At 43.4% G+C, this 26518-nt stretch overlaps 1 protein-coding gene across 1 annotated transcript; it reads left to right on the top strand.

Annotated features, from left to right (window-relative positions):
- Positions 1-22002: 22002 nt before the first annotated feature.
- LOC133891083 (WAT1-related protein At5g64700-like) lies at positions 22003-24599 on the top strand. Its single transcript, XM_062331777.1, has 7 exons — positions 22003-22288; positions 22374-22436; positions 22969-23085; positions 23395-23647; positions 23775-23930; positions 24022-24173; positions 24274-24599. The coding sequence occupies exons 1-7, from the start codon at positions 22101-22103 to the stop codon at positions 24440-24442; spliced, it is 1098 nt and encodes a 365-aa protein (XP_062187761.1). The 5' UTR covers positions 22003-22100; the 3' UTR covers positions 24443-24599.
- Positions 24600-26518: the final 1919 nt, after the last annotated feature.

Raw genomic sequence — 26518 nt, 5'->3', positions numbered from 1 at the left:
TTTGCATCGCTCATGTCAAACTTTTTCAGCAAATCCTTGGTGTACTTCGTCTGATGGACGAATGTACCTTGCTTGCATTGCTTGATTTGCAGCCCAAGAAAGAAGTTGATCCTACAGTTCCAGGTACGGTACCATACAACCTATCAAATACTAATATAGTATGTAGTAATGATCATTTTTGACACCAGTCATATGTGCAGCCGGCGTACATACACCCACACGCCAATGCATACGCGGTCTCCAAGCATTTGGAGGCCTTCCTGCTTTGGTTGTTTGGGTGGGTAATGTTCACTAGTGGCCAAGGACACCTGGTTGCCAGGACGCTTGTGCCGTACGCCCGGTCGATAGCGGACGCTGATGCGGAGGACGTACCGCAGTTCAGTTGGGCATCCGCTGTTCTTGCTGCGACGTATCGGGCGCTCTGCGACGCATGCACGAAGAAAGAACCACTAGCCACTTTCGCCTTGTGTCCACTTCTTCTGCAGCTGTGGTCATACGAGCATTTCTCCATAGGCAGGCCGGTGGTGGACCGCTCCCCGTACCCAGAGGAATGGTACGACGAGCCGGACGAGGACGCGCCTACTATGGCCTCGATGTGGTGTCGTCGTCGGGTACGTATTTTACATTAACAATTTCCTTCGTATTCTTTTTGTCTCTAAATATTTGTTTTGATGTTTGTCACACAGCCACACTGGGCGCACGAGCAGCCTCACAGCGCGTACGAGCATTTTCGTACCCAGTTCGACAGGCTACGTCCGGATGACGTGGTATGGGAGCCATACAGCATCTTGGCCGTGCAGGCGCGTGCAAGGTTGGGTTTGTCACCCTTGTGTACCTGCGACGAGGAGTACTGGCTCACGAAGGCGCCTCTTGTCTTCGACATCTACGTCGAAGAGTACTCACTGCACCGCGTCATGCAGCAGCTTGGTCGTCACCAGGCTTTCCCTCTCATCCACATCCGTACCGTCCCCGTGCAAGTCCACAGGTACAAATGCAAAATTACAGTTTTAGCAACCTTCGTTTCACTGTGACTTACATTTACCGTGGTTCAAATGCAGGTACACGCGGAAAGGCCAGCCAGCTGGCAACCTCTGGGCAGAGCGCTTGGCCCCTTACGTGGCAACATGGGCCCAAGCGCTACAAGATGTCATGGAGGAGGCTCGTCCCCATACCGAGCGGAACTTCAGGGAATACCTACGGTGGTATGTTCCACGTACGCGCACACGTGTCACCTACACCCCTGAGGGTGTCCGGCCCCACATCGCGTCGACAACGGAGGCATACTCGGTGCATTAGGACGAGGACACCGCATTAGCAGTAAGTTATTTTTTGAAGTCAGTAGTCCATATTGAACGAACATAACCATATACTGTAATTGTTTACTTCTGTTTGTATCCGTAGGCAGATATCGTTTATGATGTACATAGGGATGCAGCTGTTGCCATGGACCACGTCCGGCAAGGGCACTACCTAAGTGCGTCGGATGTTGCGAGCTTCATTAAGCGGGTTTTCGACAAGACAGCACGCACCTTGAAGCTTACCTCCTGCCGATCTACCACAGATGTAGCAGGGGCGCCTCCCAGGTCTAGTGGTGTCCGCACCGAGTCATCTCGGTAGTCAGACGTGCACCGTCGTTCATCCGTGTCGGCACCCACACGACCCCTTCTACCACATCATGGAGGCTCGGAGCAACTTGGTATGAATTATACTTTTGAATAATATTGAACAATATCCTTTACTTATTATTAAACATTCATTAGGTCCACCTGCACAAGTCTCGACGCAACCTCGTAGATCGAGCCCTGTGCGTCCACCCTCAGATACTGGCGGCACCCTTCATCCTAGTTTGTAATACTTTCAGCAAAATAAGTTAATATTGTGCTCAGGTTACTTCGGTGATGAGGCCGGTCCGTCTTCGGCGGCCCCACGCCCGACCCCACCCGCAACGTATGAGCCATACTACGGCACGACAGCGTGGCTTTCTTCTGCTGCACCGTCGTACCACGCAGGTACAATTATACAATTCTTACTACTACTTCTAATACCATATTGTTCGTATCTAACATGATTATTTATTCGTAGGTCTCTCCAGCCAGTACATATGGATGCCTGCGGAGCCTTCACAGTCCTCCTACCCTAGTCAGGAGGATGAGGCTGGTCCCGACGCCGCATACGACCTCGTCTGTGACTTCTTCGGGGGCACACCTGACTACGACGTCCTCCAGCGGTCCCAGGTTTCCAGTGCTCCCCTTCAGACACAGCCCACGCAGGACGAGGCCTCGACACCGGTGGTCCCTACTAGGCCTACCAGACACGTCGGTCCACCCGACCCCCTCACCTACTCCAGGGGTCACGTGAGAGTTAACCAGCGGCATCGGGACCACGATGGGGCGCACAGGCGATGGCAACGAGGGAGGCAACAGTAGCATTTTACATTTTATGTAACTTACATATGCATATTCGCTTCGTGATGTACTTCTATGTATTCAGACACGTTTACTTTGTATGGTTGACTTAGCATGTCGTAAATGCATTTCGTATTCAGACACGTTCAATGAAGAAGTGACCACACTACTAAACTTTAACCATGACTTGACAACACATGCCTCCTGACGCATTCCAAACAATAAATGACAATACGGGTACCAATAAATGTAGAATCTCTGACCATGATCAATGACACAACTTTCCCATTCTTCAAGATGGAATCCGATGCTCCTGCCACCAGCTACGCCCCTACCCTCACTCCTTTCTTCACGAGCGTATCCAATGCTCCTACCTCCTCCAACTATAAATAGCCGAACCTCCTTACGTTGAAGCATCACTCATTTCTCATATCTCTCAAGTGCAATGTCTTTCTCAGCTCCATCAAACCCATCAAAGAAACATTGGGGAACTACCATACCTGAAGGTCTCAAACCACCAATGTGCTTCTATGGTGACCTTTGTAAGCTTCGCGAGTCGCAGGACATCTCATACACCTATGGGGTGCGCTTCTTCATGTGTGCCAACTACGAGTATGACAAGCCTCGACATGCAACAACTGGTTATCGACCGGTACGGTAACAGATATCCGCCTCATCTCTTCCGATTTCGCACCCTCTTTTACTAACCGCTCATCTTGTTCCATTTGTTCAGTCCCCTCCACCGCACTGTGATTTTATTCAGTGGCTCGACAGTGAGCAAAATGACTCACAGAAGCAGTGGGTCGACATGAACATGAGGTGGAGAAGGGAAGCGTACGCACGTCGGGAGTACGAGCAACAGCAAAAGGAACTTCGCCTCAAGCGGGAGGAAGAAGAGCGCATGAGGAAGGCGGCGCATGACCGTACCGTGGCTCAGGCTCGGGAGGCTGAGAGGGAAAGGAAGCGGGAGAGAGCCCGCCGTGCTAAGGTGGCAAGTCTCGATGCCTTCCGAAAGAGAAAGTATCATAGATGCACTAAGTAGAGAGTACCTAATGTAACCCGACATACTTTCCCTCCCTAAGGCATGTTATGATTAGGATCGACGCACTAATAAGTAGGTCTTGGTGTGAACCGTACATGTCATCTTTATTTCCTCATCGTGTCGTCGTGGTTACAGTGTATTGTAATATTTTCACCCTATGTTTAATACTATGTTTGTCCTCGTTCGCACCCCATACCCACGTAAAATGCTGCGACTACTAATTACTGATTTTGTATTCTCCGACTATTACATAACCTACTCCAAATTTGAATTCTTAATTTCCTTACACCCCTTCTTTTTTATTTCTTCAATTACACAAAAAATTATATTTTTAGAGGAAAAAAAGGCCTTAACCGCCCTTCTTGCCGCCCTCTGAGGGGGTGGTAGGCCTAACCGCCCCCTGGAGCCCTCTGAGAGAGCTGCAGGCGCCTAGTTTTACTAATTCTCTTGCGAGGAATCTATTTATTTAAATTTTTAATAAAAAAATAGGCGACTTTGCGTGGACCGGTGCAACCGAAGATTGTTTGCGAGTTGCCTGGGCCTGGCTACAAGGGGCCCAAACCCGAGCGGCTCTTGCAAAGACAAGGACGTGTCATCTCCTCAACGTGATTGCCTCAACGAGCACGTGCACGCTAATGTCCAAAATCTTGATCTGACCTCGCCGTCGTCCAGCTCGTATTGTACCCTGTACGAAACCCTGTGTTTGTATCTCTGAGTCTGACCGAACCAACACTCGTTGTGCGGCCTGCTCTCCACGCAAATGCTGCACAGATCAAGTGACCTTGTCAGTTGAACCACCACACACAAGTCAAGTGGTGCAAGTTTTGGCAGCACAGTACTTGAAGAGAAACCGGATCGGCACCATCTGCAACACCATTGAACGAGGATAGACGGACGAGGAGGAGGAAGGAAAACAATCCCCAACCCACCCACACACATGATAGCGTCTGCCGCGGCTGCTATTGCACACAATCTTAGGGTAGGTAGAAATGTACAATAGTGATTTTATAGACGGTTTTATTCATTGTCACGTAAGATTTTAGTTAGTTTGGGGGAGAGAGAGGAGATGAGAGAAAGAGATCTATCTCATGAAATAACATTCTCATAAGTTAACATTTACGATTACGAGACTACTCTGCACTATTAAACAAGTTGTTGTCATATAACTTATAACATTTATTCGATCTATACATAAATTAAAGACTTACTGAATTACTACAAGATAACTGAAAAATCAATGTATATCGTTAAGTTGTGTCTCATGATTATATGGCAATACATGAGGTGATTTATAAGGTAGTGCCATTGTACTTTTATGCCTAGCTTATCCTATTCTTTTAAAAAAAGAAAGAGAAAATATTTGGGCGACCTGATCTTGTCGCTCGACTATCTACCTGTGATTGGGAAACATCAGTAGCAAGAGCGACCTTTGTAGAGAGATGAGCCTACGATGCATCCACCAGAAGAAAAGAGAAAGAGAAAAGAAAGAAAGATGAACAACTTAACCATCGCTCTGTGCAAAAGGAAGCTGGTGGTAGATGCGGGCCTTTTAAGATGGAATATTCCAGAATCTTCTTCCCTTATCCTTTCGCCAGCTCGGTTTATAAAGCACAGCTAGGAGTGAATGGATTGGAGGAAAGCTTAATTTATCTTCACTGATGTTAGTGTTGCAGGTCAGTGTCCTGCTCTGCAAGTCACCTAGTCAACAATAGTAAACGAAGTTTGGCAACGTAAAAGGGAGCACACTGCTCAATCAGAACAGTTAGCGTGAGATGTTGATCCTGTAGGTGAATAATGTGCTTAGTCGTGGTCGTCCTATAACACGCTTCAGGTTCATTAACGGAAACGCATGATCTATTTTATTGTTAGCTACTGATATATGCTCATCTGCTTCTACAAATTATTGCATGAGGGTGTCGCAAGAAAAATGTCATGTTATCTTTTTTCGATGTAGCTACGACAGTTCTTAAGATGCTTTTTTCGACGTAACTACGACAGTTCTTAAGATGTAGTATCCAGGCGAGCACTTTGAATCAAGCTACCTCTGCCAACTGGAGAAGATCGATATGTCTTGTGGCTAAGGGTCACAGTATGTGGAGTGAGTTTATTTACGAATCTAATATGACTTGATCCTGTCAACTCTCTGCTGTTGTGCCATACGATGAATATGTTTACCATTTGCAACTCCTTAAAATCAGCATTTTTTTTTCAAAAATTACTTCTATTGAAATATGTAACCATCAGAATTGCAAGTGTCTTGACCATATCATGCATGTCCAGTGTCAACAAATTGAACAAAAAAAACCCCTGTCTTTGCCTTCAATGTCACGGGAACCGCATCCATTACCTTTTGTAGAAGCAAAATTGTGCAAGTTTCTTACTAATGCTTTGTCTTAGCCTCACTGATCTAACTGTTCTACTGAAAGATCACTAATAGACAATAGGCTTAGCTATCACTAATAGATGGGCATAGAGTAAGACCAGAGACACATTTGAAACCAAAAAAAAAAGTGAAGCCGGGACAAAGAGATAGTTGAATTAGATTTATTCCATGGATATGAATTTAATAAAATGGGTTTGATCTCAAGATTTTAGTAGAGATGTGTAGAGCTCAAGACAAACTTTTTACAGAGTCCAGGATAGGGATGGCAATCAGGTACGGGTAGTGCTCCCTCATACATGTACCCGTCGGTTTTTTACCCGTTCGCGGGTGAAGGGATAGCCCCAAAACTGTCGCCCGTGGGTATATCCGTTTACCCACGGGGCGGCGCAACAGGGTAGCTCAGCGGGGCTGGTCGGGCTGGGGCGGGGCGGGGTGGGGTGGCACAACATGGCTGGCCAGGGTGGGGCGGCGGCATGACAGAGTAGCGACGTGCTAGGCAGCTCGGAGCGACCGAGGGGAGGGGTTGAAGAGTAGAGAGCTCGGCTACTCGGGTATTTGTATGATGTAGAATGTTAAGGTTTGATGGAATGATCCACTTTTCATAGATTTATACAGGCATACAAGTTTCACGGGTATGGATATACCGTACCTATCTACCCATCGAGTAATATTTTCTACCTATGAACGTACCCGTGGATACCAAATGCTATCCATACCCTACCCTACTTGGGTATTTACCCACGGGTAAACGGTTAATCGGAATAAATTGCCATCCATAGTCTAATATCATCAAAATTGGAGTTCAGAGCAAAGAGTTATGACCAAAATATAGATTCAATTGTTGACAATTCATGAACTACTGATCTAACGAACTTGTTAAAGAAATAGGGGATGCTTTAAGTAGATGGATCACAAGAGAATATACAGTGGTTTTTTATACAGGTTTGGACCTCCGAAAGGATAATAACCTTACCTGAGCCTGTTACAAGGGAGTGTGTAGCTAGCCTAGATGGATCTAAACCTAGTCAGTGACTTTCTTGTTCGGCTTCTATTGACTTGTATTGCCTCTCTGGTTTGGTGTGTAATGACTTCTCTTCCGCAGGGCCCTCTGGTTTCGTATATAAACGGGGGTGTCGTACGTCCTCTAGACTCCTCCTTCCTGTTCTTGGAGATAAGTCTTCCCGGTTACAGGATGCCTTGGGTGCCTACGGGTAGATTCCTTTCATCAAAGATCTCCTTCTTGAGATAAAGATATGCCCCAAGAATTACGGAAAAACCCTAGAATGTCCAAGTATGGTAACTGTCCATTATTCATTGTCAGTAATTTGCACTGAAAATAAGTGTAGTAGATAGTCTGGCGACCCCACCTAATTGTCCTATGGTAATTGTTCGGTGACCACCAGATAAATTGTCCTGAAGACCTTTATTCTTGAAGATGAAGGCCACCAGAATGTTCCGTGACCCACCTGATCATCCAGTGCACACCAACATGAACTAGTGGTGAGAGCTAACTCTCCGATACCATAGGAAAAAGTCGTTATGCCAAGTTTGTTCTCTCTAACTCGTTTACATTCCATACTTATTTATTGCACCAATTATTTTTTGTATCTTTCCTAGAATTACCATGTGTAATTTGTAGGATTGAAACTTAGGGTGCAAATCTTGTTGCATCAGAGTAGCCTTACTAGATAAACCTAGAGCATATGATAGAGCTTGATTGTCACGTACCAAATTCTTAATCACGTAATTAAGCATAATCATACCTTTTTAAGCATTATGTTTAATTTTGCGTAATTATAATTCAGAATACTAATGCACTTCGTTAAAAGTCAATTGGATGAGGAAAAAGAATGAAATTCGCAGTCAAAACGGACCCTTTTCTCTAAAACGTGGGCCCCACATGTGGGCCAACCGCCCCATCTCTCTATGGGCAGCAGCCCACTCCCTCTCTTTCTCTCCCACCTGCTCCCGAGCTCCAACCGACTAAGGCAAGAGGAGCTTCCCCTCTCTCTCAAACTCTCTCTTCCTCGCTCAAATCCGAGCTCAAGAGTAGGAATTAAGGTATGCATGTGGTACCATTGCATTATCTAGCTCGTGAGCTTCTCATCTGTCCAATTCATTTTTATTTTTATGGAAGATTCGAGTAGTTATTGAAGTTCTTGGTGTTCTTGAGCTTTTTGGAGCAAAAATAGAGTTTTGAGCGAATATGAGCTCTTGAGTCGTGTCGCTAATTGATGAGTAAGTTCTAGGTCCCTTGGACTACCCCTAACATGTTCCCTTTAGGCTTGGAAAAGATTGCAACTCGAATCGACCAAAAATCCACTCGAGAGCGGTTTTCTGGGCTGACCCGGATATTCCGGCCTCACCCGGATACTCCGGCCTCAGCAGAAATCGTCCGTCAAATTGTGTTCAAAATTGGTTAGAGTTTAGAATGCAAGATGAGTTTAGAACCCTTTGGATAGGGCATATACACGTTTGTGTAGCACAGATTTGTAAAGTGAGTCGAATCACTCGAGGAGAAAAGTTGTGGAAGAATCCAAGTCTATATCTCCCGGATAATTCGGGTAAGCCCGGAGACTCCGAGTAGCTGCGTTAAGGAATAACCGAGAGCCTCTCTCGGAGCCTCACCTGGAGTGTCAGGCACATCCCGGATAGTCCGGATTAGCCTGGAGGTTCCGAGTTAAGTTAGAATAGTGGCTAACCGAGAGCCTTCACCGGAGGATGGCCTGGAGGCTCCGAAACCCGGATATTCCAGACTCACCCGGATACTCCGGGTCAGACAATAAAAAGGCGGTAACAGTGCGCCTCTTCCGGAGGTTCACCCGGAGGGTCCGAACTCGGATACTCCGAACCAACCCGGATACTCCGGATGGCTGTTATTTTTCGGATTTTGTTTAGATCGTTTAGTATTGCATGGATTCGCATATCTTATACTTCTACATGTTGTTGAGCATTGTGGCATACCTTGTTGCATTCGTTCATGCTCATGGTTGCACGTGTTGTTTAGCGAACAAGGAGCCGGAGTGGGAGACGACCGTGGTCGAAGGCGATTCCAATCTTCTGGATTTCTGTGAATGTTGCATGAGTAACTGTAGGCAGCTACCTGAGCAGTAAGGCAAGCATCTATCATATTGCACCTATGTCAAATTGAATGAAATCTAAATATTGATAAACTATGCTTATGTATAGGTTTGCATGTATAGGGAGTCGATGTCGGGTTTTTATGGGTAGAACCTATGTTGATTGTATAATCCCTAACTTGAATTGTTCATCTATATCCTTGTAGCCTTGATAACATGTTAAATGTCTAAGAGTCGATCAAAATGCTTAGCAATGCATAGGTCCTCGGTAGAAGACAAGCAATGTATCGACCGTTGTTCGCGAGCTTAGGGCTTACTACTTGTTCATGTATATGGTTATGTGGATGTTAGTTGGATGAGTGGTGAATATGAGACGAGATGTGGGCGGTGTTAGAGGTGACGTCTGCCTCGAAGGAAAGTCCTGGGGGTAGTTCGGGAGAGGAACCCGGGCACCGTAGACCGCTTGCATCGTTTAAGGCCGATCATTGGGGTAGTTGGCTTTAGTACTTATCTTACTCACCACATGCCGATCTAATTGTAAGGCGAGCTGAATACCTTCACAGCTGTGACTTTGTGGGCTTGAACATCGACGGTGTGAGCGGACGGGCTTGTAAGTGGTACTAGTTTGCTCCGGGAGTAGTTCTAGTACCACCGTGCCGAACGATGCACGATCCACACGGTTGGGGCTAGTTGGGAAAGGTTGTCACGAGTACCCCCTTGTGTGCACTTTAGCGGGTGGCACAAGCCGTATGGTCCTCGTATCGTGTGGGTCTAGGAGTATCCCTCTGCAGGGTGTATAAATAGTTTGAACTACCTCTGGTTAGGAGTTGAGGGGTTTTGTCTCCTCCTAACTCGCTTTTGTTGTAAATTATTGAAATCAGTTGCATGCTTAATACTTGTAATATAAATGTTTATTACTCACTCTTTATTAAGCTATGTTGTGATGTACATGTTGGAAGACATGTGCTTCGATCCTTGGGCACAAAACACGTGTCAAGACTACTGGAGCGGTATTCTGTTTAATTGTTGAAATCATGATCATGTCAGTGATCGACTTAGTGATTAATTAGAATACTGTTTGAACGGTTCCTCACATTGATTTAGGTTTATCTTATGAATTTGAACTAAATAGTTTTTAGAAGCCCTAGTTTACCCCTCTTAGGATGACACTGGTCCTTATAATTGGTATCAGAGCCTATGACTCACGTTTAGATATTTTAGGCTTACCCGTTTAGTGAGAAAGTGTTGTCCTTGGACATGATAGATTCTAGTAGGGCTCCTCACTTTGACAACATAAATTCCCCCTATTGAAAAATCCTCATGTCCTATTATCTTAGGGGCAAATGTTTAGACGTTTGGAGGGTTGGAAATATCGACATGAATCCCTTGCGTAGACTTAACAATCTTATGATAGTCAACAAAGAAGATTTGCATTTTGATGCTATAACTAGAAGTATTTTATTATTATATCATAGCATTGGTGTTTTTTTTGTTAGAATATATGGGTTTGGCCTATTATATTTGAGTAATTTCAAATAAATCTCAAAGGACCAACTAAGTGTAGATGAGTGTGTATTTTTAGTCCCACCTTGCTAGTGGAGGTGGAGGGAGACCAACTTATAAAGAATTATCTTCTCCACTCACTTAGCATGTGTAGATGAGAGGACTAGGAGAACACACGTGCGTGCTCGCTCGCCTCATCACGTCGGGCCGTGGCCATGGTGGGGGCGAAGGGTGCGGGTGCATGGCACCTGCGTGAATGGTCCGCCGAAATCGGGTCCACTAACTTGCGCAGGTGCGGCCTCCTTTTACAGTTTTATTCTTTGGTTGTGTGGGAAAATAGATAAATATATGAAAATTGTGTCAAAGAATTCGATTGTGGAATGTAACCAAGTCCGATCGTAGCGTGTCTCAACCGTAATATTCTCTCTCTATATATCTGTCAGCCACCACCACAAAGCATATACTCAATTAGGGCTTTTGGCTCTACTCTATGATGTGTTGCCGTGCGTAGTCTGATCCATCCTGCTACACCAGCATACACCGACGAATGGGAGGGCAGGTGTCCAGAACCCATCGCTCTTGGGATCCTGCACTAGGAGAGGACAAATAAGGTTTTTAGGAAGCGCTCAGCGTGATTGTTCAGGATCTTCTTCCTCTACATCATCACAATCTATTTCCTCTACATCCTCGTCATCATCTACTGCATCGCCATCACGGAGGCTTCTGCATCTCACATTGCCATCGGGGACGTTCACTGTGACCCGTCATGTTCATCATGCAAGTTTTCTTTGCTGCTTTCATCGTGGAATATATTAGAGATATATATGTCTAGAATAGATTTTGCTTTGATGATAATCGATCTATTCATGTTCACGTTATATTTAGGAATTAATTAAATATAAAAGTGCACATTTATCAAAAATCCAAAAACCTTATTGTAGGCACATTGATTTAACAATGGCTAGTTTTGCTGATGCACTGAGGCCAGACAAGTTTATTTGTGTGCACTTTAAGAGATGGTGGTAAGTCAAAGCCACTCTGCGGCTTACAGCTATGAACTACTACTTGGTTATGTGTGGCAGGCTATAGGAACTCTTTACTTTGAGAAGGAGAATAAGTTTGAAGAAGCCAATACACTCATTGTAGGATGTATTCTTAATGCTTTTGTTGACCATCTCTATGATGTGTACATCCACATAAAGGATCTAAAGGAGTTGTGGGATGCACTGAATGTAATTTTTGGTGTGTCGGATGTAGGCAGTGAACTGTATGTCATGGAGTAGTATCATAACTACAAATAGCCGATAATCAGTTGGTAGTCGAGCAGGCTTATGAGATCCAATGCATTATAAAGGAACTTAAACTCCTAAAGTATGTGTTACTCGACAAGTTTGTATCTAGGGCATCATAGCAAAATTTCCTCTCTTTTGGTGGTATTTTGCCACTGCTCTAAAACACAAGAGATAAGAATCTTTATTGAGAGTCTGGTCGTGTCCCTTGATGTTGACGAGAAAGCTCAGGCTAAGGATGTGCATACCAGAGGAGACGATGGACAGTCTAGTGCAAATGTGGTGCAACAGTCCTCTACTGGTAAGTTCAAAGGGAAAAATAATAAGGCCAAACAAATAACCAACTTCAAGAAAAAGAAGGTGAACAAAGATGATAAACCTTGTTTCATGTGCGGCGAGGTTAGCCAGTGTGCTAATGATTGCCAACACTACAATGGGAAAAAGATTAATCAAGGGAAGAGCACCAAGTCTGTCAACGTGACCATTGGCAACATTGGAGATGGAGCTACTGTATATGGTTATTTACCTATTGTTCTTTCAGTGAATTAGTCTACCAATTGATGCATTGATTCTGGGATTTACGTATATGTGTGTGTTGACATTTCAATGTTATCTTCTTATCAGGTCGCTCGAGATTCTTCCGTCCTAATGGGAAATGGCTCTAGTGCTTCTATTCATGGTGTTGGCATGGTAGATCTGAAGTTTACTTCAGAAAAGACCATGCAGCTGAGGAATGTACAGCATGTCCCTTCAATAAACAAAAATCTAGTTAGTTGTTCTTTTCTCTATAGAGATGGGTTTAAGGTGATGTTTGAGTCTAATAAACTAGTCAAAACATAGACTTTTTATTGGTAAAGGCTATGAGTGCGGAGGCTTGTTTTGCTTTTCCCTTTCTGATTTCTGTAATAAATCTGTGAACTATATTTGTGGCAATGTTAATAGAGATGAGGCTAGTGTTTGGCACTCACGGTTATGTTACATAAATTTTGGTTGGATGTCTCGGCTTTCCAGCTTGAGTTTAATTCCAAAAATTTCATTATCAAATGTTCTAAGTGCCAAAGTTTTTTGCAATCTAAGCAACCTTGTAAGCCTCGTAAGGTTGTTGAGGAGAGAAATTTAGCACCACTGGAACTCATATATTCAAATCTTCGTAAAATTTGACAAATGGTGGAAAAAGATATTTCATAACTTTAATTGATGATGCAACTAGATTTTGTTATGTGTATTGTTGAAAACAAAAGATGAGGCTCTAGACTACTTTAAAATCTATAAGGCATAAGTTGAGAATCAATTGGAAAAAAATCAAAAGACTTGGGTCAGATCATGGTGAAGAGTATTTCTCTGGTGATTTTGACTTATTCTGTAAGGAGCATGAGGTTATTCATGAGAGAACACATTCCTATTCACCCCAATCAAACTGGGTAGTCGAAAGGAAGAACCGCATCGTAACTGACTTGGTTAATGCCATGTTGAACACTGCAGGATTATCTAGGGCATGGTGAGGGAGGCCTTGTTCACTTTGTGTCATGTTCTAAATAGAGTTCCTACCAAGAATAAGGAGAAAATATCATATGAAGAATGTGAAAGGAGAAAATAATCACTTACTTATTTGCGCACTTGGGGATGCTTGGCAAAAGTCAATGCACTAATAACTAAAAGCGCAAGCTGTGACCTAAAATAATAGATTATGTCTTTCTAGTATATGCTCATCGTAGCATTGCTTATAGATTTTTAGTAGTTAAATCTGAGATACCTGGCATGCTTGTCGATACAACTATGGAGTCTAGAGATACTACTTTCTTTGAGAATATTTTTCCTATGAAGGATATACATAACACTTCTAGTCAAACCTCTAAGATACTTTATGAATCTATCACACCACTTGAGTATTCTGAACAAACACATAAGCTAGTTCATGAGGAGGATGACAGTGAGGCTCCAAGGAGGAGTAAGAAACAAAGAACAATAAAATTCTTTAGTAATGATTTCACTGTGTACCTTGTGGATGACACTCCCAAGTCTATTTCAAAAGCATACGTATCTCCAGATGCAGATTACTGGAGTGAGGTACTTTGTAGTGAGATGGATTCCATTCTCGCCAACGGGACTTGGGAAATCACATATCGACCTTATGGTTGTAAATATGTGGGTTGCAAGTGGGTATTCAAAAAGAAGCTTAGGCTTGATGATACTATCAAAAAGTATAAGGCTCAGCTTGTCGCCAAGGGTTATACCCAAAAAGAAGGCGAATATTTTTTTTTTATACTTATTCACATGTCACTAGATTAACAATGATAAGAGTTCTACTTGGCTGCCTCACATGGTCTCTCGTTCATTAGATGGATGTTAAGATAGCTTTTCTTAATGGAGAGTTGGATGAGAAAAATTATATGGAACAACCTAATGGGTTTGTAGTTGAAGGTTATGAGGACAAGGTATGTAAGCTATTGAAATCCTTATATAGTCTTAAACAAGCCCCTAAGCAATGCCATGAGAAGTTCAATAGAACTTTATGATCTATGGGCTTTGCAGTTAATGAAGCTGGTAGATGTATGTATTATCACCATGGCAAGGATGAGGGAGTTATTTTGTGCCTGTATGTTGATGACATACTGATTTCTGAGACAAATCTTGATGTGATTAATGATGTTGAGTCATATTTATCTAAAAAAATTGATATGAAAGATCTGGGAGAGGCTGATGTGATCTTAAACATCAAGTTGATCAAATGTGAGAATGGGATTACAATTTTGCAATCCCATTATGTGGAAAAGATATTGAGCCGGTTTGGCTATATGGACAACAAGACCGCTCCAATACCTTATGATCCTAGCTTAATACTTCAAAAGAATAAAAGGATTGTTAGGGATCAACTGAGATACTCCCAGATAATCGGGTCACTCAGGTGTTTCACGAATTCAAAACTTGTCGTTTGTGTTCGAATTTCTGTATTGCATAACTGTGAATATATATGGGCGTGCCAGTATACAGTTGTATATGAGAAAACATGAGACAAATGTAATTGAAACACATAACTTTATTCATTCATTATCAAAATCATAAAGTACAATTTCATAGTTTATAATTTTCTCACACATACTATAAAAGCACATGCTATCTGACTAATGCTTTGGCAATCGTGTCTTCCTGGTTCTCGTACCCTCGCAAGGCCACCGGTTAATTACGTCCAGTTTCCCGGGCAACCTTCGATTAAGCTGCTTCACTGCTCGTCGTCAGGTTGTCTCCGAGTCTACAAGGCTGTAGTCACACGCATCAAAACACATCACAGTAAGTGTTAAAAAAATAATTAAAAGGAAAAGATGGGATAAATAGTCTAGCATGAGCTTTATGGACTGTTTATATATTCCGAGCCATCATCGGCCACGTAGGCCTTAGAATCTGTAGCCCCTTCATCATCGGCCTCAGCCTCAATTACGACAAGAGAGTAGAGGGAGAGGGAGTCTAGTTGCGCAGTGGTTCACCAGCTACAACCTCGTGGGAGCCTGATGAAATGCAATATTTCTAAACTCCTATCTACGACCCCTAACCTCGACAACATCTCATAGGCAACTCAGCCACGAAGGCTAATACCACAAAGGCAGTAAAGCCACACAGGCAAAAGGGTAACAAGCCACAAAGGCACTGTTGAGCCTCAATGCATGTCATCAGCCACGACACAATACCAAACTCCTGAACAACGAGCTTATTAATCATCATTTGCCATTATCATCAGACTATCAATATGATTAGTAGCAAAAGACCTCGGATTAACACATGATCAGATCACCTAATCTACAACAGCATGGCCAAAACAGTAGGACCACAGCAGCACCAAATGAGAGGGCACAGTTTTCCCCAGCTCACAGATTTCCCAACAAAGGTCTCAGATAGCTATGACCACAAACAACCGATAATAGACAACATCAGGTAAAAGGGCCATAAAGGCAAAAGGCCATCACGGCACTAGGGGATCAACCACAAAGGCAACAGTAAAGATAGGGCAGGATTAGCAAAGAACAAGATCAAGCCACTGGTCATATTAACAAGACTAACAGTAGGGCAATATTAGCAACATAGGAGCACCACACCACTATTACTCTACAAGCCAGAACCTAGATAATTGGTCCACCAACTGAATAAATGAACCAAACCCATGATAGATACTACCATCTGGGAATTAGCTCAACAGGGGAGCCAATAGCATCACAGCAACCACAAGTAGTTGATAACACATCCTATACGTCCATGGCACCTATCAGGTCAATAAAACAATAGATCATCGAAGAGACCAATGCCATCCCTACTCAACCATCAGAATGGCAAGCAACAGTATAGCCGATGATTTTCAACCAGGACCAAGTTTCCTAACGAGTAACAACACCAACCAGTAACAAGCAGCAGAAAGGGGGGGGGGGCAGGGCAAACAACAAGGTCACACCGAGCCACATCATAGAACAACAATGGCGCCACCATGCTATCCATACGAATACACTAGCAACTATCAGAACGGCGATGATATAAGACCAACAAGCACCATACCATCCATGCACGCCTAGCGGCATTTAGACCTCCTGCCAATTCGTCGACGACAATCTAACACCCAACCAGTGACAACAAACAAAGAAAGGGGCAGCAAACACATGCACACCCATCACAGTGGCAACCCGATTAGTGGCACCCGCGTCAGCACCTGGAACAACGCACACGGGTCAAACATACCAAACCAGAGGAGCACAACACACGCACCGGTGGCGCTCATACTCCCTGTCGGCTCACCGATGGCACTTTGACTCCCTGCCAGCGTGACAGATCACGACAGCAGTGCAAAACCGGTCGAAACACAACCACAGAATAAAAGAACAGCCAGCCACCCAACTCACAGCACGACACCTCCTCCATGGCGGTGAAGACATCCGGATCATAGAACAGAACACAGCCAAACCAAATCAAACACGACACCATCTCCACGGTCGCAGGAACGAAGCCGACCGAGATTCAACACACCTGCACGCACGAATGTGGTGCAAAGGCCGTCCGGCACCACTTGCACGCACAGTCACGACACGAATGCCGGCCGGCACCACCTACATGCATAGACGTGTCGCGAATGTCAACCAACACCACCTGCACGCATGGATGTGATGCGAACGTTGGCCAGCACTACCTGCATGCATGGACACGATGCAAACACCGACCAGCACCACTTGCACGCATGGACGCGACACGAACACTTGCCGGCACTGCTTACTCCTCGCATAGACGCTGCATGAACGTCGGTCAAAACACCAAAGCAAACACCTATTCGCATGGACGCGACATGAATGCCAGCTGACTTCATCTGCTAGCACAGATGCGACACAAAGGCCAATCGTCAACACCTGCACACGCATAGGCACAACACAAAAGCCGATCAGCGCACCTGCTCATGCACGACCACGACACAGAGGCCGGCCGAAGCCCCTGCTCACGCACGGCCACGACACAGACATCAGCTGGTGCCCCTGTAGCAGAAAGAATGAGGGGAATAGGAGAGGGGCTACTGCGGAGACCCACCGGTGAGAGAGACGGCGGCCATGGTACTCCGGGCGAGCAAGAACGGCGACGACAGAGGATGGATTGAGGCGACAGGAGACCTTTGTTCCCCTCCTCTCTCTCTCTCTCTCTCTCTCTCTCTCTCTCTCTCTCTCTCTCTTGGATCTGATCTCCCTTTCTCCGCGAGCACCCCTCATGCCTTTATAGCCAGCAACGGGGAGGTTCCACCGCAGAGAAAATAGATCGAGGTGGTTATGGGACGGGATAAGCACGGGGGAAGAGATAAGGCAGGGTGAGAGGCTCGGGGGCATAGAGGAGGCGCGCTCGGGCGTCAAGGCCCAGAGAGCAAAGAAGAGGAGGGGAGGAGAGAGCGGGGCGGCTGAGCTGGCTGAGAGGCGGCGTAGCATGGCTGAGCCTGAGCACGACACGGTGGGAGGGAGAGAGGTGACGAGCTCCGGAGAGGAGAGGCGACACTCTCGAGAGAGGGGGAAGAAGCACAGTGGCCCTGAGCGCTTAGGGCAGGCGTGACCAGGGGGAATAAGGCAAGGGGTAGCGGGTTGAGCCGGTCAAGAGAGGAGGGGAAGAGGGTGGGCTGGCTCGGGCCGGCCTAAAGAAAAGGGCCTGCATGTCTTTTTTTCTCTTTTTTTTCTTGTTTTGTGTGTATATGTGTATGTATGTGAGGGAATTGCTCATAAAATACGACAAAATACCATGTACATCGGGTACCTAGCTAGTGCTACAAGGCTTGATATATCATTTGATGTAAGCAAATTGAGCTGATTTACTTCTAACCCGGGTGATGAGCATTGGCGTGTGTGCTTGAGTGAGTCATGCACTATTTGCTAGGTACTATGAATTATGGATTTCACTATACTGAGTACCCATTAGTATTGGAGGGTTATAATGATTCAAACTAGATATCCGATGGTGATGAGATTAAGATCACAAGTGGATATGTATTCACTCTTGGCGGTGCTACTATATCATGAAGGTCTTGCAAATAGACCATACTGATGAGGTCAATCATGGGAGCAAAATGGCTATCCTTATGAACTGTCATAATCAAACAGTTATTGTCAAAGTGAACAGTTCTAGGGATAATATGAAATCCTCAAGACATGTAAAGAGATGATTAAAATATGTCAAAAAACTGAGAAACTCCAAAGTGATAGCTTTTGATTATATCCGAATGGCTAAGAACCTAGCAGATCAATTTACAAAGAGACTATCACATAATGTGATAGATAATGCATCGAAGGAGATGAGTTTGAGACCCATGTGAATTATAACATAGTGGTAACCTAACCTATGTGATCAGAGATCCTATGAATTAAGACCTGGGAAGAACAAGCTATTGATTAACTGAAGGAGAGTACAAAACAACCCACTCGAGTGAAGATGCAATACTCTCAAAATCTGTATAATAAGTTGGTTATTGCCTTAATGTGTCTATTGGCTTTAATTAGCGAAGCTGCTATCCTACAGGACATTCTTAAGAACACACCTATACAAGCCTGACTGTTAGTCGCAGTCCGTGAGACTTGAATGATCTTTAATAAACTCATAAAGAGACCAAGGAGTACGACTTATATGCTCCACCCGAGTGGTACCCTACTGGCAGACAAGTATAGTTATAACTTTAAGTGAAACTTGTTTGCACAACACTTGCAGTTCAAGGCATAGTCCATTATTCAAGTTGTGAATGAGTGTAGCTTAATGCTTTAGGTAGATGTTCAACCCTAACAGATCTCCATGAAAATACTAGTATATCAAATAGCATTGCGAGAAGGCAAATTACCAAGGCACTTTGAGATTTGGTAGGCGGATTGTCGGAATATATGGGCTTAGCTCATTACATTGAGTAGTTATAAAGAAATCTCAAAGGTCCAACTAAGTGGAGGTGGGTAAGCATCTGTTAGTCCCACCTTGCTATTGGAGGTGGAGGGAGAGTAACTTATAAGGAATTATCTCCTCTATCAACTTAGCATGTGTGGATGAAAGAACTAGGAGAACACATGCGGGTGCTCGCTTGCCTCGCCGTGGACGGGGCGGGGGCATGGGCGAAGGGTGTGGGCACATGGCACTTGCATGAATGGTCCGCTGAAATCGGGTCCATTAGCATGCATAGGTGCGGTCTCTTTTTTAGTTTTATTCTTTTTACTATGTGGGCAAACAAATAAATATATGAAAATTGTATCGATTAAGAATTCGATCGTATCACGTATCCGAGTTCAATCATGGTGCGTCTCAACTTTGCAATATTCTCTCTATATATATCTGCTAGTTGCCTCCACAAAGCATATACACAATTAGGTTCTTTTGCCTCTTCTCTCTGCTACACAACCATATGTAGTCTTCTCCATCCTGTTGTGCCGGCATGCATCGACGAATGGGAGAGTAGGTCTCTGGAACCTATCGCTCTTGGGATCCTACACCGGGAGAGGGCAAATAAGGTTTTAGGGAAGCACTCGGCACGACTGTTCATGATCTGCTTCCTTTATGTCATCGCAATCCGCTTCCTCTATGTCCTCTTCGTCATTCTCTGCTGCATCACCATCATGGGGGATTCTACATCTCAAGCTGCCATCGGGTATGTTCACTGTGATCCGACATATTCACCATGTCTGTTTTCTTGCTGCTTTCATCCTAGAATATATTAGAGGGATATATGTCTAGGATAAACTCTTGTAGTATGATGATGATTGTCGATCTGTTCACGTTGTATTTAGGAATTAAATTAAATCTAAAACTATGTATTTATCCAACATTTTTTATCATGTTTATAGTCTCATCAATGCATATGATATTTGGAACATGCTTATTAAAATTCATGATGGTACAAAAGATGTGTGTGAAGAGAAATATCATGTTGTCAAGTCCAAATTTAGCAATTCTGTCATGCTTTTCCACGAAAATGCTAATGACATATTTTCACAATTAAATGTTATTGTCCATAAGTTGTGGAGGAGGAGGAAGGGTGACGTGGAAGGCTGAATCTGATGTGGTGATCAACATGGTAATACCATTGTCCATGTCATTGAAACTGCCAAGCAAAACCAGTTTGAGGGGTAGATTTATCTGGTATTAGAACCTCAGGGGTTATGTAAAAAAATATTTTACAGGGTTAGGGTGGACTCTAACAATACTTCAAGAGAGTAAAGTGGATTTATCCCTAATGAGAAAGAATTGAAGTATATCTACCATCCCACGATCCGATGCTGGTGCATTATGAAACAGAAATAAAAAGAGAGATTAGAAAACTTATCACATCTTGGATGCTTGGATGGTGATCATTTAACACGTGAATAGGCGTTGCTTAGTTTAGATCATCAGCAGGGTAGTAGTTGTTTCAGACAGGGTTGCAGCATCTATTCAAAGCTAGCGGGTATGGTGGGGATTAGGTTACCAAATGATCATAATTTATTAATGGGTTGTAATATAAATGGTATTATGATAATAGTTTTATGATGATGCGGCTGAATGATAAGACTCAATTTGCATTGAGTATATTTATACTCTTATATAATTCACCAGTAGTGACGGATTCGGACGATCTCTACTGTCTACCCGAGTTAATCAAACGGTCACTATATAAAGTTGGATCATGTTTCTCCTTAAAAAAACATTTAATCTTTCATTATTTATCTTTTGTTCCTAGACGTTTAATATTTATCTTCCATATATTCTAAAAATACACCCACTCTTCCATTATTTGCCTTCTACACTTTTTTGGATTATTGTATACTAGATTGATTTCACATGTGTAAGACGTATCAGTTACTAGTGTAGTGTAGGTTAAAGAGATGAGTATTTAATAAGAGATTGGCCATGTGATGTCTGGGTTGTTATACCATAATTAAGATTACTAATCGATGCAACTTCTTAAAAGAAGTTTCTAGTGTTAGTATTCAAAACTTTTTTTTATACTGGAACAAGCTACTATCAGAATTATTGCAAGTTTCTTGTGTGCATATCATGCCGAATTGTCAACAAACTAGACAAGAGAGAACGTCTGCTTTTGCCTTCAATATCACGGAACTACCATAATTATCTTGTGTAGAAGCAGAAATGCACACTTCTCCCACTAATACTTGTCTGCCTCACTAAAGAGTAGCCAGCCAATTATATATTCTAGGTGCAATCCAAAGCTAAATGTTATCACTGCTTGAGACGGACGCATACACCACCACCATCTACATTTGCTATCCAAGCAGCCCTTGTGCAGAGAACATTCAGAACCAGCAGACCATGCACATCTGCTGTGGATCTCTACATGCTTTCTACATGTCAGTTTGCTTGTTCCATCGGTCACTTCTTCCCTTGTCCCCTTTTAGCAATCACAATTCACAAGTCATCACCCAAGAAGAAACTCGATGCATAAATAAACAAATAATATTGGCATGAAACAGTATGCTTAGCTTGGTATACACCTTGATTAGCTTTGCACAAAAAAGTAGTGGCCTTGAGGCTCCAAATGGTAACAGCTGAGCCACAAATTAATGCTCCCAAAGACTAAGTTGGGATCGACTCGGATTGCTTGTTTGTTTGTCATCCTCTCTCCTCTCCTCCCATCAGTGGATACTCTGATCATCCTTCACTAAATCTCCTCTCCGTTCTGCTCGCATGACTCATCCCTAACTCCCTAGTGCCCAGCATTTCCCATCCGCTTTCTTCCTCCTCCCCCATTGGCGCAGCACTGATTAGGTGACGGTGCACTAACCAGGATTATTATCCATGTCCTGCACACCGGAGCAAGTCATATGCTCTTACGAGGTTCCCACATGGTGGCGCCTTTCGCAATGTATATATAAGCTGCGCCCACAGACCCCAGAGTCGCCTCCGGAGTTGTAGACTTCGTAGCCAGCAATGCTTGCCAACATGGGTGGTGGCGCAAAGGCTCTCACCGCTGTCGTTCTCATCAGGCTCATGTACTCCGGTATGCATGTCATGAGCAAGGTGGCCCTGGATGAAGGCATGAACCCCCTGGTGTTTGTGTTCTACCGGCATACCACCGCTGCGCTCGTGTTGATCCCTATTGCTTTCATTCTGGAGAGGTTAGATCTTTGTGAACTGTGCCTTGATGTCTACTTGCCTTATTGTTTATTGCTTGTGTTCTGTTCTGATCATCTTGTTGTGCAGGGGTAAAGCTAAGCCGGTGACGTTCAAGATTGGATGGAAGATGTTTATACATGCCTTATATGGGTAAGTTGCGTTATATATTCTAGTATGAAATTTGGATGCTCGTATTGTTGTTAGGCTACTTGGTTCATGCAGGAGCTATGACCTTTCTTGGCTCTTTCACATGTCTGAGGAATGGTGTTTCTGTAAGTGTGAAAAATAATTCCTTTTAGCGTGCAACTTTGCAGTACAAAAATTGGTTGATATGTCCTCTCTTGTTTCATCCTGCTGTACTGATCTTCTGAATTACATGTCATGTACTATGTTTCCAAAATTTGTGCTTGGTATCATGTCTCATGATTGCTTCAACTGAGCACACTGTCACACTCCATGCAAATAGTGCAACAGGCCTTTAAAAGTTTAGATATCTCTTCTACGTTTGACCTAACCTTTGAAGCTGTTAAAACAGAAGTTATGAATAAAACTTGCAATATTTAAATTATAGTTGAATAAATTATGTACAAGTTTCGTATATTCGTTTATGAGATAAACGCATTTCAGCTCCCTGACCCTAAGTACTTACCTGATTTTTTTCTTGGTTCTTTTTGTTTCTCAGGGTGACAGCATGTGGTGACTTATTTAACCTTGGACTCAACTATGCATCAGCTACATCGTCATCGGCATTGTACAATGTTCAACCGGTGGTTACATTCATCCTAGCCATTACATTTGGGTAAAGAAAGCACCAATTTCTCCCCTATTTTAAGACTATGTCACGTAAGAAACACAAAAAGTAAAAAAAAATCTGTCATAATATTATGAGTTATGACCTTATCTGTGTAATCCAAATTTTTTTTTACAAAAGGGAGCTTTATTAACTCTGAACGTAACATCTGTGTAAAATTAATTTACACTTTCAGTTGACTTAGTACATCGGAAATGTTTCGGTTCTTTATTTTTTATTTTTATAGAAATGCTTCTTTTTTGCGAAAGTGGAAATGCTTCAGTTCTGGTACTGAACAAAACAGACTTTTTATGGCAGGATGGAAACTATGAAACTGACGAGGTTCCATGGCAAAGTCAAATTCGCGGGTATTCTTTTCTGCATCGCCGGTGTCACCGTGCTGGCCTTCTACGACGGGCCAATGTTCAGATCCTTCAACCATCACCAGCTCTTTCAGCACGGCAGGAGCAGTTCCGCTGGGGCAGACACCTACTCCAAGAAGCAATGGGTACTCGGAATTTTCCTCATGACACTATCTAACGTTTTAGCAGGCCTGTGGACAGTGCTTCAGGTATAAAATGCATTCAAGCTTTAGATTTCTCCTTTAGAGCAAAACGAAAATTTCAGATTTGATCGAAACTTCGGACCTCGATGTTTATGGAGTAGTGGCAGCTGGCAACTTGATATTCTTCTTTCAGGGGCCACTGATAGAAGACACTTCCAAGCTGATGAACACCACGCTGCAGATCTCGTGCGCGTCCGTCCAGGCCTTCGTTGTGGCTGTCGCATACGAGAGGGACTTCTCCAAGTGGAAGCTGGGCTGGAATGTTAGCCTCGTCGCGATAATCTACAGCGTAATTCATCTGGATTAAGTTCGCATTTTTCAACTAAAAAACGCCGGCCCTACTGATGCTTGTTTCTAAATGAAATGAAACGACATTGCAGGGTGTGATTGTTACTGCGCTTTCATACTACATGCAAATGTGGACGATCGCCAAGAGGGGCCCGGTGTTCCTCGCCATGTCGATGCCGCTCACTTTCGTGTTCACAATCGTCATATCCTCCTCCATTTTAGGGGACGCAGTTAGCCTGGGGAGGTATGTGTGTTCAGAGTCACTGAAGAACTAGTATTTTCACTGAAGAACTTGTATTTTCATGTATCATTGAATCTTTTTTCGCGGCTGCTGTGTTGTGCAGTATTTTTGCCGGGATACTACTGATTGGAGGCCTGTACAATGTCTTTTGGGGGAAACGCATCGAGGAGCAAGATGACACGAACAAGATAAGCGAAGGTAAACCTGGCCTTGAGCTGCAGGACACGGAGGCGCCCCAGATAGCAGATGACGATGCAGAAACGAAGGTCTAACTCGGCCAGGCGATGTGACATAAAAGATTGTGTCAAAGCCAAGCAAGCCACTGGTTTCAGGGTGCGGGGAACAACCAACGCATATTGCGAGTCAACTCACTGAACTGGTGGCGCGCAATTGGTGTTGGAAAATAAGATATTTTTAGGTTTAATTTAATTTATAAATAATTCATGAGCAAAAATGATAAATTAACATATTCATATTACTAAAGCATAATCTAGTAATATGTATGAAAGTATTACATATGTCTAGATCTACTATACTCAAAATTAGGTACGACAGAAAATAAAGTAGGAGTAACATGGTTTTTACATACTGATCATGTGCTGTGGAGGTTGCTGAAGATGCTATTGCACCGTGTTGACGGTTCGATCCATCCTGCTGATGACGCGTCAAATTTGTTGACGATGATAGCGGGCAACGTTCAAGCGACTAGGAAGACGAGCCGTGATAAAGAACTTGAGCAGTCACGTAGAGCGCTTCCTAAATACTTCATTCGTCCTCTCCCAGTGCAGGATCTCAAGAATGAGGGTTTCAAAGACCTATTCTCCCAATTGCCGGTGCACGCCGACACCGGGATGGAGTAGACTATAGCGACAGTGCAACAGAAAGACAAAGAGACAAAACCCTAACTCTTATACAGACTCATGTAATGAGAGCGTTCCCAATTTAAGGACTACTCTCGATTAGCATTCTATTTATTTTCACCTAATGAGATGGGGTCCTTGCATATATAGGAAGAAACCCTCCACCTCTACCTCCATTAGCAATATGATACTAATATAGGGTAGATCTCATCATAGGTTGCCTATCCACAATATGGGTTTTTGAGATTTATTGAGAATTATTATACAGACTCCTCCCCTATAATTCTAACAAACCCCCACCAGATCTCAAAATCCCATAGATATCAATTTCCCAATTTTGTTTGATATATCAGTGTTTTAGTGAAGACTGTTAAGTTGAACATCCACTAGAATATCAAGCTACACTCATTCACAACTTGAACAATAGACTACGCCTTGAATTGCAAGTTTTGTGCCAACAATTTTCACTTAAAGTCATAATTGATACTTGGCTGCCAGTAGGCTACCCCGTGGGTGGAGCATATAAGTCATACTCCATAGTCCCTTTATAAGTTTACTAGAGATCAACCAAGTCTCATAGACTATAAGCAATAGTCAGACTAATATAGGTGTGTTCTTTCAAGAACGTCTTGTGGGTTAGCATATTCGCTACTTAAAGCCAACAGAACATATTAAGGCAATAGCCAACCTGCCTTACAGATCTCTAAGAGTATTGTATCTTCACTTGAGTGGATAAAAAATAAAGGTACCCTCCTCCAGTTAGACCAATAATTTGTTCTTCCTAGTCCTAATTCACGGGATCTCTGATCACATAGGTTAAATTACCACTATGGTATAACTCACATGGGTCTCAAACTCATCTTTTTTTATGCATTATCTATCATATTCCGGGATAGTCCCTTTGTAAAGGGATCTACCCGGTTCTTAGTTGTTTGGATATAATCTAAGGTTATCACTTCGGAGTTTCTCAATTTCCTGACATACTTCAATCGTCTCTTTATGTACCTTGTGAACTTGTCATTATCCTTAGAACTGTTTACTTTGATAATAACCGTCTGATTATCACAGTTCATAAGGATAGCCAATACCGGTTTCTCAACCACAGGCAAGTCCATCAACAACTCACGCAACCATTCTACCTCAAAGTGGTTGTATCTAATGTAGTGAGTTCGGCTGTCATAGTTGACCTTGTCAAGATGGTCTATTTGCAAGACCTCCATGAGATAGCAGCACCGCCTAGAGTGAATACATATCCACTTGTGGCATAAATCTCATCGGCATCAGATATTCAATTTGAATCACTATAACCTTCCAGTACCGATGGATACCCATAATAGTAAAGATCATAACTCATAATACCAAGAAAATAACACATGACTCACTCAAGCACACACCAATGTTCGTCGCCTGGGTTAGAAGTAAACCGGCTCAATTTGCTCATAGCAAATGAGATGTCAGACCTTGTAGCACTAGCTAAGTACTTGAATG

The sequence above is a fragment of the Phragmites australis genome, chromosome 14 (genome assembly GCF_958298935.1).
Source record: "Phragmites australis chromosome 14, lpPhrAust1.1, whole genome shotgun sequence".
Taxonomy (NCBI): domain Eukaryota; kingdom Viridiplantae; phylum Streptophyta; class Magnoliopsida; order Poales; family Poaceae; genus Phragmites; species Phragmites australis.
This window is presented reverse-complemented; position numbering and strand designations above follow the sequence as displayed.